This window comes from Amblyomma maculatum, chromosome 1 (genome assembly GCF_055883805.1).
Source record: "Amblyomma maculatum isolate TAMU_Amacu chromosome 1, ASM5588380v1, whole genome shotgun sequence".
NCBI classification, from domain to species: Eukaryota; Metazoa; Arthropoda; class Arachnida; order Ixodida; family Ixodidae; genus Amblyomma; species Amblyomma maculatum.
This window is the reverse complement of record NC_139344.1, coordinates 443,815,219-443,835,248: the sequence shown is the minus strand read 5'-3', so window position 1 is coordinate 443,835,248 and position 20,030 is coordinate 443,815,219. Positions and strand designations below refer to the sequence as shown.

General features: G+C 47.2%; 1 protein-coding gene across 1 annotated transcript in view; it reads left to right on the top strand.

Moving 5' to 3' along the window:
* The first annotated feature begins 885 nt into the window (after positions 1-885).
* Positions 886-20,030, top strand: part of LOC146209593 (uncharacterized) — a 119,446-nt gene continuing 100,301 nt past the window's right edge. Inside the window, exon 1 of the mRNA XM_084587425.1 lies at positions 886-1,493. Coding sequence (XP_084443551.1) covers positions 909-1,493 — 585 coding nt within the window. The 5' untranslated portion in view covers positions 886-908. The remainder of the gene's footprint in view (positions 1,494-20,030) is intronic.

Below are 20,030 nucleotides of genomic sequence, written 5' to 3'. Positions count from 1 at the left end.
GTTAAAGATATGGGCCGGTAGTTACTAGTATTATTTCTGTCACCAGATTTGAACACGGGGATGATTTTGCTAATTTTCCAATCAAACGGAAGTGCGCCTGTAGATAGGGACTGCTGAAAAATGTGATACAGGATTAAGCTACTAGAGGATTAAGTGAGTTTAAGAATTTTGGCGTACATTCCGCCTGCACCAGAGCTAGTGGACACTTTAAGACTATTGATTAAAGACGTGATGTCTTCAACAGTCAATTCAATCGGGGTCATATATCTATAGTCGACTTCGGCGATGGCGGGAATGCCAGAATGGTCTTCTTGGGTGAACACTGAGGTGACGTGATTGTTAAATATGGTCGCACTTTCTTCGTCAGTAATGACATTTCCGTCCTCATCCTGCAGAGCAATTTGGACCTGCGTGGTAGCTGGGGCTATTGTACTCCGGAATATTTTCGGGTTGTTGTGCATAAGGGATTGAAGGTCATGAGAATAAAATTTGTGTTTCGCTTTACGGACGGCATGGCAGTGCTGGTTTTCGCAGTGTTTCTGTTGCAGTGTCAGCGAGGGGGATCGATATTTTTTCATGGCTTTGAATAAGCGCTTCTTTTTATTCTTAAGTGAGCGGAGTGACCTATGATACCATGGCTTAGAAATGTTGACCCGAAATGAGATTTGTGGTATGTGAGCACGCATTAATGACAGCAACTTTTCTTTAAACAAGGTCCAATTTTCATTGACAGTACGGGAAGAGAAAGTAGAAAGGTACGTGGAAGAAAATCACTGCAGACCAAGATTAATGGCATTGCAATAAGCTTTTTTATAGTTGAAGATGAGTTTTGATTTGAGATGCCGCGCATGTAATGGTATGCTAATGTGATGGTAATGAGTGGGCCCGGGAGCGGCGTTCGCGCTGACATGGCTGACGTTTCATGCTTCCGCTTTGTTCAGGTGGTGACCTGCCTGCTTGGTCCCTATCTATGCCATGGCACGGAAAGTAACTCCCCGTCTGTTCTTCCTGGATCGGATAATGCTTCCTGGCCCTATCACCCGAGCGTCACTGGTTTCCCTTGGGGCGTTTCCATCAGCACTATCACATCAGCCACATCGACGAGTGCATCACCAGCGCGGGATATAAGAAGCCACCGCATCTGGCCAAGCTTCAGTGGGCCCGGGAGCGGCGTTCGCGCTGACATGGCTGACGTTTCATGCTTCCTCTTTGTTCAGGTGGTGACCTGCCTGCTTGGTCCCTATCTATGCCATGGCACGGAAAGTAACTCCCCGTCTGTTCTCCCTGAATCGGATAATGCTTCCTGGCCCTATCACCCGAGCGTCACTGGTTTCTCTTGGGGCGTTTCCATCAGCACTATCACATCAGCCACATCGGCGAGTGCATCACCAGCGCGGGATATAAGAAGCCACCGCATCTGGCCAAGCTTCAGTGGGCCCGGGAGCGGCGTTCGCGCTGACATGGCTGACGTTTCATGCTTCCGCTTTGTTCAGGTCTGTAACTCCGTCTCACTGTTTACAAAACGCACTAGTAACCGGTGCTTACTGCTGCTCCCGAGCCCATGCGCTTTGTGTGATATTTGTGAAGATTGCATTGATGTAATTAGCGAATTGCTGTTGCGTTCTGGTGACATTGAAAGCAATCCTGGCCCGAACAATGACAACACTGCTGTACCAGACTCTGCACGGCTTGATGAAATTCTTGAGCGCCTAAAAAACCTAACAGAGGGGCAAGCTAATCTGTTGGGCGTTTTTAATGACATTAAGGCCTCTCAGCAATCACTTGAATCAAAAATTGATCACTTAAATGGTCGCCTGTCAAAGGTGGAGGCCAGGACTGCTGATCTTGATGAATTTGAACGCCATTTACAAACTGCTCAAGAAGCAATTAGCGGTGTTGTTCAGCAAAGCGATAGCCTGCGTTCCCGTCTCGATGACCTGGAAGACCGGGCTTGTCGCAACAATCTTGTGTTCTAGGCATTGAAGACAGCTCTGAATCATGGGAACAGACTGAGGAAAAGCTTGTTGGCTTGCTTACACAGTACACGGACTTAGAAATACCCCCTAACGCAATAGATCGCGCTCATCGTCTCGGTGGACGCTACCAAGAAGACAAATGCAGACCTTTAATAGTCAGGTTTTCCCATTTTAAGGTGAAAGAGAGTGTCCTTCTGCAAAGATCAAGGTAAAGGAACAGGATATATCGGTCGTTGAAGACTTCTCACCAGCAACAAGGCATACGCGGAAGAAGTTGATCGAATTTGCTAAATCGTTACCAGAATCGCCCATTTTTCACCTCCGCTATGATAAACTGCACGGGAATAAAAAGATTTACTTCTATGACAGCTCAAATGACAGTGTGCAGGAATTAAAGCAAGGAATTTCGTCCCGCCCAGACAAAAGAAAAGCTAACATAAGCAGTGGACCGGCTTCGAATACTCGATCGCATGCCAACCAGGCGACGACGTCTGGCGCGCCCTGTCAGCAATCTTCATCCTATCAATCAAAGTTAATTGTTAGCGAGAACCACGTTCAGGTGCTTTTTACTAACATAAGAAGTGTAGTGAACAAACGCGATCGACTTAATGCTCTTATAGGTACCACTAACGCAGACCTAATCATTCTAACGGAGACCTGGTTGAACGCAAAAATTGAAAGCAGCGAAATTTTTTATGGTCCCAAAACATACGATATTTACCGTTCCGATAGAGAAGGCAGATACGGTGGTGGAACGCTGATTGCGATATCACAAAGCATCCACTCTTTCCTGATATCGCATGTTTCCAATTTGGAAATGGTATGGGTCTGCGTCACGCTGGGTCATACGAGAATCGTGTTGGGAGTTTGCAACCACCCCCCAAGTTCTGCAGCTGCGTTCTTTGAGTTTGCATGACGCCCTGAATAACATTGTTTGTCGTTTCCCATCGCATCCGGTTGTCCTAGTAGGTGACTTTAATCTCCCTAATATTACATGGTCTGGCCCTATTCCTGTTGTAAAACCAGCTTCATCAATTTGTCAGCAATTTTTAGATCTATGTGCATGCTTTCATTTAACTCAACTTGTCACTTCACCAACCAAACAAACAGCAGATTCGGCTAACACGCTAGATTTGATCCTAACGACCCATCCGGAACTTGTATCTCCCATTATATGTCTTCCAGGTGTAAGTGATTATTCCATGCTGCACTTCGAGATAACAGTTTCTTCTCCACGGGCCGTTTCGCGCCAGAAAGTCATTCGTGACTACAGTAAAGCAAACTTCAATGTTATCAACAAAAAACTAGGCAGGTATTTAGACACATATCTGGAAGGCTTCGAACTACGTAGCGTACAGGATAACTGGGAATTATTCAAGATAAAAGTGCAGGAACTCACCGAGGAACATGTGCCTGTTCGACGCTTCTCATCTAATACTAATACTCCATGGTTTAGCCAAACACTTAAACGTCTCTTGAATAAAAAGAAACGCCTTTTTCGTTCCGCAAAAGCAAGTAACCGAAGTGACCGCTGGGAAGCCTATTTTGCAGCAGAAGCCGATTACACGAAAGCTGTACATGACACAAAAATTTACTTTTTTAATACCACTTTGCCAAACATGCTATCAAGTAACCCAAAGAAATTCTGGAATGTTGTCAACCCTACTAAAAATAATGCGATTTCACTTTAGGACGACTCTGGTGAGCCTCTCCACCCAGCAGAATGCCCCGTTGTGCTTAACAAAGTATTTTCACTCAGTTTTATCCCGTCTAACATGAATACGACGTGCACTGTGCCGCGCAATAACTTTTGCTGTATGTTTCCTATTATAATTGATCCTGGTGGTATTGGGAAAATAATAGATTCATTAAAAATTTCTTCATGTGGTGTCGACGGCATTAATTCAAAATTCTTGAAACAAACTAAGATATACTCATCCCTTTATTTAGCAAAAATTTTTCAGCAGTCATTGCAGAATGAAACGCTGCCCTCGGACTGGAATATAGGGAAGGTGATTCCCTTACACAAATCAGATAACAAGTATTCACCTTTGAACTACAGACCCATTTCACTAACAAGCATTCCCTGCAAACTAAAGGAACATATTTTCTATTCTAACATATTCAACTTCCTGGAATCAAACTCATTTTTTACTTCGACCCAGCATGGTTTCCGGCGAACTTATTGTTGTGAAACGCAACTCCTTCTCTTCTCACATTCCCTGCATGTAATTATCGATAAAAATTCACAGGCCGACTGCATATTTCTAGATTTTTCAAAGGCATTTGATAAGGTGAACCAGAAACTACTTATGCTTAAGCTTTCTGCTCTAAACCTAGATCATAATGTTTTAGCCTGGCTTGAATGTTTTCTTGCTAATCGTTCACAATATGTAACGCTTAATGACTACGATTCCCCTTTAACTGAAGTAACATCAGGTGTCCCCCAAGGTTCTGTACTAGGCCCACTTCTTTTTTTGATATACATCAATGACTTGCCTAATTGCGTTTCTTCTAACATACACTTATACGCGGATGACTGTGTTTTATATCGTGAAATTTGCACCGAAGACGACAAACACTACCTTCAGACTGATCTCGATAACATTTCTCTTTGGTGTAAAAAATGGCAAATGCAACTAAACCCTCGCAAGTGTGCTTTAATGAGAGTTTCCAGACAAAATACTACTACCTCCGCTTACGCTTTGGATAATATTCAGATTGCACCTGTAACATCATACCGGTGCTTGGGTGTTATCATCAGTTCGTCATTATCCTGGAAACCGCATATCGAACTAATTATTAGCAGCGCTAACCGCATGCTAGAGTATTTACGTCGTAACTTAGTCAAAGCACCTGTCTCCTTAAAATTACTTCTTTATAAAACACTTGTTCTTCCTAAATTAGAATATGCCGCCCCCCTTTGGGACCCTCATCATGTCTCGCTTTGTACTTCACTGGAACTTGTTCAGAATAATGCAGTTCGTTTTATACTTTCTAATTTTAACCGGACCGCGAGTGTCACAGCTATGAAATCTAACCTTTCCTTACCGTCTCTCGCACAACGTAGAAAATTTTTACGCCTATGCTTTTTTCATAAAATTTATCATCACCAGTTACTGCACTCTCGTTTTATCACTACACCCCCCTATCGCTCTTCTCGTGTCGACCATCAACATAAGACTGGATCTATTTTTTGCCGTACTGACACTTTTTTGCATTCTTTCATTCCTCGCACATCGAAAGAGTGGAACCACCTCCCCGCGGCCGTGGCTTGTATACAGGATTATGCTGCTTATCGTCAGTCTCTGATGACGATGCTTTTATCTGATGCGAATAGTTAGTTTCTTTGTTGCTTTGTTATTTGCTTTGTTTTTATTATTTTTTTCTGCTATGTTTGTTCAGTTTCTTGCGTTGCATTTGTTACAGTTGTTGTTTCCGTACTTTTTTTTTGTATTTCCTTGACTGCTTCGATTACTGTGTGTTGCTACATTTTAACCACGTTGTTGTGCCGCCTTTAACAAAAAATAATTTTTTTCTTGCGTTGTTTGCTTGCCCACTCCCCTCTGTAATGCCTCGGCGCTTGAGGGTATCGAAAATAAATAAATAAATAAATAAATAAATAAATAAATAAATAAATAAATAAATAAATAAATAAATAAAATTAAGTATTTTATAATTTATGATCACTGAACCCCTCAGTAGTAGAAATGGTGCTTGAGTTCTCGGGTCATGACATCAGAACTAGGTCGAGAATATTAGTTCCGCGTGTGGGTTGGTTTACTAACTGAGTTAGGGAAAAATCCCAAATTAAATCGATGAATTCTTTAGAGCAGCGAGAGCTAGAGGTGAGGTTAGACTGGCCAATATCCGGGTAATTAAAGTCACCCATTAGAAATATATTTGCTTTAGTAAATTTGGTTCGCATGCCACTGAGGCTATCGCGCAACTGAGAAATGAAAACATCGGAGCTCTCTGGCGGTCTGTAGCATGCACCTATTATTGAATGAACAAGTGATGATTTGATGCAAATCCAAATAATCTCAAGAGGACTACGTACATTGACAAGTTGGTGTGCTATATGCTTCCTGATGGCTATTAGAACACCTCCTCCCCTTTTGTTTTCTCTATCTTTGCGGTAGACTACGTAGTCGTTAGTATCGGGCAGTACTTCTGTGTCAAATATCAGGTTTAAGTCAAGTTTCAGTTAATGCTAAAATGTCACACTCACTGCTCTCCAGATACGGAGTTATTTCGACACGTTTTGGTAGCAGACTACGAATATTAGTGCATGATAAATGCAATTGTAATGGCGAGTGTTTACGACGTGAATAGTTAGAAAGATCGATTGTACCAGCACCTTTTCCCGTGCGAGCTATCTTTTAGATCGTACGACATTCCCAGATACTGCATCGAATACGTAGGTGTGGTCACCAACGTGTAGTTTGTCGACGTTAAGTTTATACGAGGCGTTCTGTGACTTCGCAAAATCAAGTCGGTGTTTCCTAGCTATCCGTGTCTTCAACGAAAAATCTTCTCGTATAGCATAATCTGTATTCTTGAACTTGGGCCCCTTTTCCAGAATGTGCTGTTTGTCTTTGAACAGGGCAAATTTTACGATAATAGGTCTGCATTTACCTTCTTGATGCTTCCCGAGGCGATGTGCGCGCTCTATTTGAGACGGCTCCACTGTCGCACCGAGGGTTTCCGAGCATAAGTTTATTACTTTAGTCTCCGCGGATGACCAGGTTTCGTCAGAGGTGTCCAGTAAGGCAAAAAAAAGTAGATTAGAACGACGTAGCCGGTTTTGTGCGTCATCGCAGCGTGATTCAATTGACTTTAAGTCGTCCGAGATTCCAAGAACAGCCTCCGGCGTCTCAACTGTTGAAGCACTGGTGTTTTTTAGTGTACCACAGTCAACTTCGAACACCCGAATTCGAGCTGACAACTGCCTCAGTTCAACGTCAACGGACGCCTGCCAATTCTTTAGAGCGCAAAGATTATTGCGAAGATCATGCTGCCCTGTTCCAATTCTCAGCGTGGTTTCTGAGACTGTTGCCAGAACTTCTTCAGGGCTAGGTCCAGGATTCATCTCAACATCCCCTGACAGGAGCAGTAGCATCCTACAAAGCAGGATTTTTACAAACCCCTCACAGTTCATGAAGGCAGCACACCACTCACTGGGGCACAACACAACAATAACAAAGAGATTGTCGCTTTTTGCGCGGCCGTAAGAGCAGTCAAGGTAGCTGACCTGAAACAAATACATCGGTGAGCTTATCATCGCAGACGTGGCGCTGTGCCCCAGCGGGGGGCGGTGAAGTGGCGGTAGATATAGCTTACTTCTTTTAGCGATAGCGTCGATACGCGTAGTCCGTCCTGGTTGCCAATGGAGGCGGTGGCAGCTGTCCAGAATTGGCATCCGCTTCCAATTTTCGCGTCGGTCAGTCCAGGTAGACTTCAGCCGGGATGTGGCAGACGGAGCTTCTAGTGAAACGCTCAGCAAAAGGGACACCTGAAACAAAAACATCGGTGAGCTCATCATTGCAGACGTGGCGCTGTGCCCACCTGCTTCCACTAACATTGCTTCCACTAACTCTTATTTGAAACATTTATAAAAGACTGCTCCTAAACAATTGGGTCCAACCGTCTTTCCAGGTTACGTATACTTGCGCGAAGAAGACGGGACAAAAAAGGCACATACACGACACGTACATGCCGTATATGGGCCTTTTTTGTGTCCCGTCTTCTTCGCGCAAGTATACGTAACATTTCAAAGATGAACCAACTCGCCCAAACAAGAGGATTACTTGAACGTCTTTCCAGGGTGCAGATCATCCATGGCCATTTATTTTACCCACAGGTATTGGTTCTCCGGACTTTTCTTTCTTTCAAATTATGATCTAGTCTTGGCATTGGTGAAAGAAACTCGGTTTCAAATCCTGCCTGGAGATTCTCTTCTCCGTCAAACAACATGCTGTATTAATCAAGGAATGCTTCCTTAATGGTGGTATTATCACCGCTAATGTCATTATTTTGCTCGATCTCGTTTATCTCGTTTGTTGAGGTATACTGTTTTTCATCACTGAGAGCTCGCTCTGTTGATGTTTCATCCATTCGCAGTCGCTCGACGCGGGCTCGTACCAAAGATCCTTTATATATTTCATTATTGATAAACTCAAGCTGGTTTTTATATCTCATATTTCATTGGAAAAACTGCCGCCTCCTGCCTTTTTTATTTCTAGAAAAATATCTAGTCTGAATTGAAGCTCTTTTCCATTTCGTATTTCGCAATGGTGCAACACAGAGAAACCTTCTATTGCCATCATTTTAATGTCATCCTTGAATTTTCCCAAGACACAATAACATTTTTGTCTTTGAACCAAGCAATCTCTCGACTTTATCTTTTGTTTTTCAATAAACGTGCCATAATCTAGCAGCTTAGATTTAGTTTTCATAGCTGTCAATTGAAACTTGCTTTATTTTTTTTCTTATTTCTGAGTGTCAGCATTACTAGACGGCGATCGCTGCACGACACGCATTTTACGGCATAACATTAGCACAGCGGGGACAAGGCAAATAAAATACAATATATATATATATATATATATATATATATATATATATATTGTTACGATGTAATAAGAAGGGGTGTTTATTTACAGTGCTGACGTAGCGGAACAAGATGAAGCCTACTAGCGGTCAGAAACCAACGCTTCTTCCTCCTCTTCTGCCACCCATCACAATCCTTCATCGTCGTCAGTAGCGTGACATTTCCCCCCTACTCAGACGAAGCCTTCTGGGCGTGTGCGAGGCTGACACGGCTTCAAGCGGGCAACATGACATAGTTCGGTTTTGGCAGACCGGCGACCCGATGCTGTCAGGCGGGCTATTGCATAAGTTAAATCACTAATGCGTTTGACAACCACATATGGGCCGTTATAGTGGGCCAAGAGTTTTTGATGTAGGTCACGGCGCCGAATTGGACGTCATAGCCAGACTAAATCACGTACAGAGTACGTGACCCGCCGGTGACTAGCATCGTATCGTCCTTTAGAACGTTCTTGTGAAGCTCCAGACCGCACTCGGGCGATTCTCCGAGCTTCTTCGGCGAGACAGAGGGTCTCAGCCAGGCAGGGGTCTTCACGGCTTCTGAAGGGCAGGATAGTATGCAGGGAGTAGCGTGGCTGTCTGGCATAGAGCAGGAAAAATGGACTGTACCCAGTCGTCTCATGCGTGGCGGTATTAAACGCATACGTGATGTAGGGTAGTATGGTGTCCCAGTTCTTATGCCTTGCGTCCACATATATGGTTAGCATGTTGATAAGCATTCTGTTGACGCGCTCAGTCAAGCAATTTGTCTGGGGACGGTATGGCGTCGAGTGTCGGAAAGTTACGGCGCATAAACGCATGAGCTCTGCAACAACATCAGCAGTGAATTGTCGGTCCCGATCAGTGATGACAATTTGTGGCGGCCCGTGTCGTAAGATGACTGAGTGCAGCAAGAAAAGCGACACCTGATGCGCCGTAACAGATGGAAGAGCGGCGGTTTCACAGTAACGTGTGAGATAGTCCACGCAGATTACAATCCAGCGATTTTCATCCATAAACTTCGGAAACGGACCTACGAGGTCAATGCCTACTTCATCAAACGGAGATGTTAGAGTCTTCACAGGGTGTAGCAAGCCAGATGGAGTTGCAGTTGGACGTTTGTGGCATTGACATTGCTTGCAACTGGCAACGTATTGTTCAATCGTCGAACGCATTCTGGGCCAGTAAAATCTTTCTTGAGCATGGTGGAGTGTTCGAACCGATCCCAAATGCCCAGAAGTTGGATCATCATGCATACTACGCTATACGTCCGTGCACAGCGTCTTGCGAACTACGAGTAGGTATCGCTGGACGATAGGGGAATAACTCTTTTTCCATAGGAGGCAATCATGCACAAAAAACGGCTGGTAGGTACGCTGGCCTGGGCAAAGAGAGGCTCCAGACTGCTATCAGTTTGCTGTTCCGTTTTGAAAACATTCGTGTCGGGGAACGCTGGCTCGAGGGTCGATATATAATTGTCGAAATCGTCCCTTTCAGGTCCAGGCGTGACCATTGGCATCCTAGAAAGACACTCTGCGTCTGCATGACGCCTCCCGCGTTTGTACACCACGGCAAAATCATATTCCTGTAACCGGAGGGCCCAGCGTGCGAGGCGACTACATGGGTCTTGAAGGTTCCGCAGCCAACAGAGTGAATGATGGTCTGTTACGATAGTAAAACAACGTCCGTACAAATATGAACGAAAACGCTGCACAGCGAAAACTACAGCAAGGCATTCCTGTTCGGTGAATGGGTAGTTTCGCTCCGGTTGCTCACGGTGCGACTTACGTACGCGATAACATGCTCTCGTTCATCGTGCCGTTGGACAAGTACTGTACCGAGACCGATTCCACTAGCGTTCGTGTGTACTTTTGTCATTGCAGTGGGATCAAAGTGACGTAGGATGGGTTTCGATATTAAAAGAAACTTCAGTTGACGGAATGACGCGTCGCAGTCTGGTGTCCAGTCAAAAGTAGAGTTTTTGTGGATACGGCACGTCGGTAGGTAAGCAACGTCAACAAAGCGATGTATAAAGCGTCTAAAATACGAATACAACCCTAGAAAACTACGCAGCTCCTTCACTGTCTGCGGGGGTTTAAAAAACTCAACAGTGGCAGTTTTCTGGGGATCTGGCATTACACCATCACCATTGACAAGGTGTCCTAGCACCAGCGCTTGGCGCTCTCGAAAGTGGCACTTTTTCGAGTTCAGAATTAGGGCGCCGTTGTGCAGACAATTCAAGGCACGTACTAGACGGTCATTGTGTTCTTGGAAGGATTTCCCAAATATGACGACATCGTCCAGATAGCAAAGACAAATGTCCCATTTTAAGCCGCGCAAAACTGTGTCCATAATGTGTTCAAATGTGGCTGGCGCATTACACAACCAGAACGGCATAACATTAAACTCATGAAGGCCATCTGGCGCAACAAAGACTGTTTTTGTCTTATCCGCAGGGTCCATTGGAATTTGCCAGTAGCCAGATCTCAGATCAAGACAAGAAAAATAGGACGCACCAGAGAGGCAGTCGAGGGCATCGTCTATACAATGAAGAGGATAGACGTCCTTTTTCGTAGTAGAATTTAGACGCCAATAATCGACGCAGAATCGCCACGAACCGTGTTTCTTGCGTACAAGAATAACAGGGGCAGCACAGGGGCTAGATGACTCCTGTATCACCGTCTTCCGTAGCATGTCCTCCACTTGCTTGAATGACTTTGCGCTCAGATGGGGACACGCGATATGGCTTTTGACGAATGGGACGAGCCGAACCAGTGTCGATGCTATGAAGGGTCCGATGTGCAGGGCGAGAGGTTGGTCCATCTGTGTGAGAAAAATCATACATAGGCGAAAAAGGTAGAAGAATATCCACAAGAGTACGGCATTGAGGTGAGCTGAGATCGGCGCTGATCATGCGGAAGATCGAAGTTTCATCAGCAGGCAGAGGTACGGTGGCACTCGTAGCATCTGTGACCAAAGCAACGACGTGGGGCGCATCGGGTCCACAGAAGGCAAGCTTCAATCCCGTTGGTAAAACTGCGGGCTCGGACGATGGATTCTTTGTCCGTAACGAGGCACTACCGTGATGCACGGAGATCATACAGTGAGGGATAATTACATTTTTCTTCAGACATGCTGAGTGAACTGGGTGCACCACGGCCTTGAATGAAACCTGCTCAAGAAGTGGAACGGACATGGTGACGAACATGGCAGACAAGGGTGGAACTACTGTGTCTTCGGTAATACTAAAAACTGTTTCGTCACCACGGCCACGTTCAGAAAGAGTCGGCAGATGCGAGCCTTCAAAATGAACCTCTTGACTTCGGCAGTCCACGGTAGCGCCACAAAACTTCAAGAAGTCCATTCCTAAAATGATGTCATGCGTAGAGGTGGGTAAGACTAAGGATTCGGCTTGAAAAATTGCACCACCCACAGACACTTGCGCAGTACACACACCCAGTGGCCGCAACGCCTCTCCACTCACACCACAAAACGTTGAAGCACGGTCATATTCAAACATCACTTTGCGTCCCAAGAAGCGCCTAAACTGATTACTCATCGCAGACACAGTCGCACCCGTATCTACCAAAGCTAATGTACACATACCATCAATGAACACACGAATTCTGTTTTTGAGCATTGCAGTTGGAGGGATGTTGGCACACAGCACATTTCCAGCGGCCTCACCCCCATCGGTCTCGGTGGTTAGTTTTCCTGATGGGGCGACATGGAGCGCCGCCGCGGTGATGGAGAACGACGCGCACGGAAGGCTGGTGGAGGAGTAACACTTCGCTCAGATGCTGGGGAATGGTCGCGGATATTCCCGTTCTAGATGTTGCCGAAATACCCACGGTGAGTATTAAATTGCTGGAAAACCGGGCTGTAATGCAGATTGTTGGGTACTACTGGAGGCACCGGGCGGTTATAGCGTGGCGGGAACCTACTGCAGCAGTACCTGGCGATGTGACCTTCGACGCCGCAGCAGTAGCATATCGGTGGGGAAGGTATAAAATGGTGTTGTGAATAAGAGCCAGGTACGGCAGGGTGCATCGTAGGTCTGGCTGAATGCTCACACTGCACAGGAATCCTCATAGATCGAATAAAAGATCTAGGTGCACTTGAGGTGACGTCATACCTTAGAGCTTCAAGCATCGACGCAGTCGGGTTGGCGAAATGCATTGGCGAGTAGTCAATAGAAGCTGCGATTTCAGGAGCTTGGGAGAAAGGCTGCACTTGAATCGCTTGTGGTGGTGAAGCAGGCCGTCTAGAGGCCCTCTGGACAGAAACCTCAGCAAATTCATGCAGGGGAAGCTTGTTGATCCGAAGTTCTTCGCGCACGATTTGCCGGATAGTTGATTGAAGATCTAGCTGGGCATGGTCATCAACATTGGCCACGGTAGGCACGTTAGCTAGCCGACCAAATTTCGGCGCAATACGACGTGTTTTAAAAGCTTGAAACGCGCGGATGTGTCTAATGACATTGGAGACAGTGTCAAGGTTTTCTTTGGCGATTAAGAAGTTGTACACGTCCGCCGTGATACCCTTCAAAATGTGACCGACTCTGTCTTCCTTGGGCACGTTGGAATTGACACATTTGCATAACTTGAGGATCTCTTCTGTGTATGTTGTAAAAGTTTCATCGGGCAATTGAGCTCTTTGAGCAAGGGTCTGCTCAGCTCCCTTTTTGCTGGAAACAGAGTCGCCAAAACGCAGTTTTAACTCGGTGGCGAACCGTTCCCAAGTTGTCAAGTTGTCCTCGTTATTCTCAAATCAGGTCATAGCCGTGTGTTAGAAAGAAAACGACGTTTGTTAACATGGTAAGAGGGTCCCACCGGTTGTACCGACTAACTCGTTGGTAATCAAATAGCCACTTCTCAACGTCCTCACCTTCTTCTCCGGCAAAAGGTCGTGGTTCCCGGTAAGGCTGGGACGGAATAGGGCTGCAGTGGGCAGGCATGCCGCCAGCCTGACTTGCAGCGTCGCGGCTTGCACGGTCTGAGTCGGTATGGTCCATGATGGGCGTGAGCGGTGGCAGTCCAGCGATTCGGCGACTACGTCGAAGCTCCAGTTGGTCTTACAGCGCTGTAGGTAGGGATCGTAAGGAGCACCTTCCACCAAGTTGTTACGATGTAATAATATATATATATATATATATATAGACGTAAAGTACTTGGTTGCTAGAGGTTATATACAAGTGAAAAATTGCTTCATACTGTTTCCAAGTTTATTTGGAGTCGACGTTTAGGCAGGAGCCCTGCCTTTTTCGAGTCTTGAGAAAGGCAGGGCTCCTGCCGAAACGTCGACTCCAAATAAACTTAGAAACAGTATGAAACAATGTTTCACTTATATATATATATATATATATATATAATCTAACTCGGCTATCTTGCTAAAAATGAGCATATACTATGTCTCATCTACTTGAAAGTGTGCAACCAATGTCTTCAGGCTCTCAGTTCTGGGCTGTGGTGCTTAATAAATGTGCGCTTTGATCGCGGATAGATAACTTTCTATTTCCATCTTCAGGCAAGCATACGCAATTGAAAATACCCAGCTGTATGAAAATTCGATTGCAGTTCGAGACTATCTATGTACTCATAGCAATTCCGATGCTCTTTCTGATTATTTGGAAGGCAACGATAACGGAAACCACGCTCCAACAACGAGCCCAGAAGTACAACCGAGGTGTCAGCAGGCCAGCTCCAGACGATTTTTCGTCGTGAAAGGGATTCAGTGCGGACGCCTTACGTGACCTTTCGGTCGGTTGTTCGTGAGGAACTGCAACGTTTCCGTCTGCCTCAGATTGCGCCCATGACGTCACTGACTGAAGTCGTCAGAGATGAAATACGCCAGGCTACGCTTGAATTCCCGTTCACCAACGTACTGCAGCGCTTCGACGAGATGTCCATGCAGACGTCCGTTGTTCGTCAAGCAGCTGTCTACGATCCTGTCGCTACCATGCCTCCACGGGTCGATGACAAACAACGTACGCATCCGTCGTAAGTCAAACAGCTGCCTGTGGTCCCATTGACCCGACACCTGTGGTTAGCCACGTCAGTCCGCATGACTTACCGGCACAAGCTGTGGCGCCTGTTCCACGTCCTTGGAAGTCAGAAGCGTGGCGTACGCCGGACCACAGGTCAATCTGCTACCACTACGGGGAAGCCGGTCACCTCTACCGTGCATGCCGTATCGTCGAGTGGGACTTCGCGGCTTCGAACCCAATGCGCCCTGTCCACAGAACGGCGAACGGCCACTCGAAACTAAAGCTCATTTGTCTGCCCGTCAAAGGCATGGGAGATACAGTCGCTATGAGTCTAGATTGTCATCTCCGCTGCGGTACCGTTCCCCAAGCCCTCGCCGAGAGGCTAGCTATGCTGAGCGGCGTTCTCCCAGTCCGCGCTGGGAAAACTAATTGTAGTGGTCTCTGGAGGCAAGGCCACTGCTGTCTGGAAAACTGAAGATTCGCCGCCGCCGATACACCGAAACGATGACTTCTCACAGCGCAGTGTAGTGGCAGCATCCAACGCGCTACTTCTGATTTGTGTGTGTCAATTGATGGCACTGACACGATCGCTTTACTTGATACTGGTGCAGACTATGCAGTGATGTGCCATGTCCTCGCCCAGGAATTGAGCAAAGTTCTGACGCCAGGTTGGGCTCTATCATTCGCATGGCTGGAGGTCATCTCATTAGCCCGGCTGGAGGGTGCACAGCCCGAATCGGCATCCGCGGTTTTGTCTACGTCGGTGAATTTGCCGTCTTGTGCCACTGTTCGAGAGATTTGATCCTGCGGCTCGCCTTTCTGCAGGCAAACGGCGCTGTGATCGACCTACAAGAGGCAAGAGTTACATTCTCCACTAAACGAGCAGTGGCACGCTTCGACACTCGAGATCCCTGTAACCATGAGCTGCGTATGTTTGAGGATGATGTCACGGTGCCACCATGGCGCAGTATCCTGGTGCGCGTGCAGAATGACCTATTTCATGACTTTGAGGGCATGGCTGAGGGCTATATCACGCTTCTACTTGAGAGGGGTCTCATCGTTCCCCGAGGTCTCGTCCACCTACGGGATGGCTGTACTACCGTTCTGCTCAACAAGTTTGCGAAGCAATTTGAGTACCTCCTCAAAGGCACGGTGATCTCCTTACTCCAAGACGTCACGGAGTGCCCACATTTTTGCGCCGTGGAAGGAGCCCATCAAGGCGTTACTGAAACATGTCACTTTCTGCCGCATGCCGAAATAAGCACATGGCTCAGAAGGATCTGCTTGCGGCTGTCTTGGAAAATTTTGCAGACTGCTTCACTACGTCTTCCAAAGTGGGTCGACCTTTGGTCGCCAAGCACCGCATAATTAATGACGAAACCACGCACCCCTTATGCCAACGACTATACCGTGTTTCTCCGACGGAACGAGCAGCAATTCGCAGAAATTTCACCGAAATGCCGTGGGCATCGCCCGATTTTCTCGAAGGAAAACACAGTGCGGTTCTGTGTCGATTACAGAAAACTCAATCTTGTCACTAAAAAGGACGTTTACCCGCTTGCCCGCATACATGACGCACTCGATCGACGGCGAGATGGCCGATATTTCTCGTCGGCAGACCTAAAAAGTGAGTACTGGCAAATAGAGGTGGATGAGAGAGACCGGGAGAAGACGGCTTTCGTAGCACCTGATGGCTTGTATGAGTTTAAGGTGCTACCGCTTGGCCTATGCTCGGCACCGGCCATGTTCCAACGCATGATGGACACCGTTCGGTCCGGTTTGAAGTGGCAGTCGTGTGTGGTTTACCTGGGCGATGTCGTCATATTTTCGACTACCTTCGGCCAACACCTAGAACGGTTACGCCTTGTGGCAAAAGCTCTTCGGGAAGCCAACCTGACAATCAAAGCGGAGAAATGTCACTTCCGCTTTAATGAACTGCGCTTCTTTGGCCACGTCGTCAGCGCAAAAGGTGTTTGCCCGGGCCCTGAAAAGGCCGCTGCTCTTTCAGGGTTTCCACGAGCGACTGACAAGAAAGCTGCTCGACGGTTCTTAGTTTTGTGCTCGTATTACAGACCCTTTGTATACGAGACTTCTCGCACATCGCGGAACCGTGTAACCACACTGACTCGAGATGACACGCCGCTCCTGTGGGGAAGTGAACAAGAGCTCGTTTTTCTTGAGCTTCGCAGCCGCTTACGGAATCTCCCGATACTCGGCCATTTTGATAAAAACACTGCAACTGACGTCCACAGTGACGCCATCAACGTTAGAGTTGGTGCAGTAGTAATTCAGTGGAGAAACGGTGCAGAATGGGTAATCACTAGCGGGAGCCGAACACTTCTTACCCGCTCCGCAACCAACTATTCAACAACTGAGAAAGAATGTCTGGCGGTAATATGGGCCCTAACCAAGTTTCGATCATACTTCTACGGCCGACCTTTCCGCGTTATAAGCGACCACCATTCATTCTTCTTGCTAGCGAACCTCAAAGACCCCTCAGGACGATTGTCTAGATGGACTTTGACGTAACAGTTCTATAGAAATCAGGACGGAAGCTGCTGAATGTCTGTCGCGCTCGTCCATCGCCATACGTCCAGAAGAAACGGTGGACGATTTTCCCTTTCTGAGGGCTATTAGTACAACCCAAATGGCGCAGCCTCAAATGATGGACCCAGAGTTAGCGCCACTCGTCGACTACTTGCAGGGTGCCGACGCCTGTGTGCCCCGTGTTTTTAAACGTGGGCTTCAAATGCTCACTCTGCGTGGTAACGTGCTCTACAAGCGAAATTCTAACAGTGAAGAGACGTTTCTCCTTGTTGTGCCCTCCGAGTTACGCCCGGATATACTGAGCGCCTGTCATGATGAACCCACCGCCGACCACCTAGGGATCAGCCGTACACTTGCGCGAATTCGGCAAAAGTATTATTGGCCCAAATTACTCCCATCGGTGCAGGTCTATGTACGCTCTTGTCGTAACTGCCAACGTGGGAAGTCTGCGCCATTGAAACCCACTGGATTTATTCAGCCTGTTGCTCTGGCAAAGATCCCTTTTCATCAAGTGGGCATGGACCTTCTCCGTCCTTTTCCGAAGTCTTCGCCTGGCAAGCGTTGGGTAATCGTCGCGACCGACTACCTAACACGTTACGCAGAGACCGCATCCCTTGTTAAAGGTACTGCAGCCGAAGTGGCGCAGTTTTTCATCTATAACATTGTCCCACGTCATGGCACCCCCGCCGTGGTAATCACTGACCGTGGAGTAGCTTTTACGGCTCGCCAATCCCGGTTGGTATAACTCTAAAGGTGGGTTCAGACGAAAGGACCGGAGCGCGGATGGTCTGCGCGTGTCAGCGCGGATCTGGTGCCTTGTGACCACGCGTCCGGACGTCGATCCGGCCGTCGAGCTTTCACACGAAGCCAGCGCACTATCCGCATGTACCCTCCTCCCCATCAGTGGGGGTGCGCTGCCTAAAACCTTTCTACAGATAGTTTCGAACCGTCGTCTCGCTGCTCTGGCTGTTCTACGTGAAGTGTGCGAGGACGACGAGGAAGCGAAAAAGCGTTCATTTATTGCAAGAGTTCTTTATAGCAAGCATCGTCAATATTCTATATCGGTGGACAGCTCTCAACGAGCGCTAAAAACGTGACAGTCGCTTCATCACTGAGCGCGTTTTTCGCGACTTCACCCATAATAAGCACTAGAAACCGAGTAAAGCTACAACACTGGCACACCCACAAGTACGAACACAAAAAACGATTCACTGCAGCGACCACAGAGTGAACGACGCAGCGCATGCACAACAAACAATACCCCACTCGAACCGAATACTAGACGAAACGCGCTGGCGTAGCAACGCGGAGGTAGCAGCGATAAAATAAAAAGTGTAAAAACAATTTCGATCCGCGGCGGATGCTCGATCCGCGCGGACTGAAAAAGGCGCTTGGCATATTCAGTCCGCTCCGCCCGGACGGCCTCGCCGCTCTCTCGCGGTCGCTTAGAACAGTGACGTGGGCGTCACGTGGGGCGCAGGTAGCGATGATACGTGCGGATCATCCGCACTCCGGTCCTCACGTCTGAACCCACCTTTAACTCACACTAACCATTGACTTGCGACCGCGTATCACCCTCAGATCAATGGGCTGGTGGAGCGCCTCACATCGCACCCTCACCGACCTGATTTCAGTGTACGCAGACGCAGAACATCGCATCTGGAATGTAATTTTGTCATGTGTAACTTTCGCGTACAATACTGCCACTCAAGAGACGACGCGACTGACACCGTTCCAGCTTGTCTTTGGTCACGAAATGAACACTCCGTTGGACGCCATGATACCACTTGGTCCTTCTTGTGGCTCTGACGCCAAACTTGATGCCGACATCTTTGTTCAGCGTGTTGAGGAAGCGCGGCAACTAGCACGCCTCCGAATCCACCGACAAGAGGCGAACAACGCTGCTCGGTATAACCTCGGCCGAAGAGTCGTCACTTACGAACCAGGCGACTTGGTGTGAGTGTGGACATCTGTTCGTTATCGTGGCCTGTCTGAAAAGTTACTACGCTGATACTTCGTTCCTTATGAGATTGTCCGCCGCATCAATGACGTCACCTACGCCGTTGGTCCTGTAGCCCCAGCACCATCCCGAAGGCCACAGCGTCCTGAAGTTGTACACGTGGTTCGGCTGAAGCCCTATCACAACCTTGCATGACTGAACATTTCGCCAACGCCGCTGTGTTCTTGTGACACTTTTGTGTACTTTTTCGCTAACATCTTATTACTGCCCCGCGTCGCATCGAGTCGATGATACAGAGGAGGGGGCAGTGATACAAACTATAGTCGACAACGAAGCGGAGACAGTCAGTGGCTAGTTGGCGTAGATGACGAAGTTGCTTGCTGGTTGGCGTAGATGACAAAGTTAGCTGGCTGCAATCGCGCTGCAATATGTTTAGAAACTGCAGTTTTTCCGGTAAAAATGAAATTAGTAAAATTTCATTTTCAGGGGGGGTAACAAACTGGATTCCAAGGAAAGGAAAGCGTAGCAGGGGGCGGCAGAAAGTTAGGTGGGCGGATGAGATTAAGAAGTTCGCAGGGGTCAAGTGGATGCAGCTAGCACAGAACCGGGTTAAGTGGAGAAATATGGGAGAGGCCTTTGCCCTGCAGTGGGTATAATCAGGCTGATGATGATGATGATGTTGTTGTTCTTAACAAAAAGGAAGATCGCAACGCCTTCACCAACTACAGCCCAATCTCTGTCTTGCCCGGGTTTTCGAAAGCCTTTGAGAAATTCTCTATATAAGACTGTCAAATTTAATCCGTACGTTTACCTTGCTAAGACCATTTCAGATTGACTTCTGCAAAAGTGAATCAACTCAACTTGCATTGCTGCAACAAAAGGAACATATAATAAAGCAACTTGATAACAAAGCTATTGTCAAGGGTGTATTTGTTGACTTCTCAATGGCTTTTGACCTGGTAAATCATAA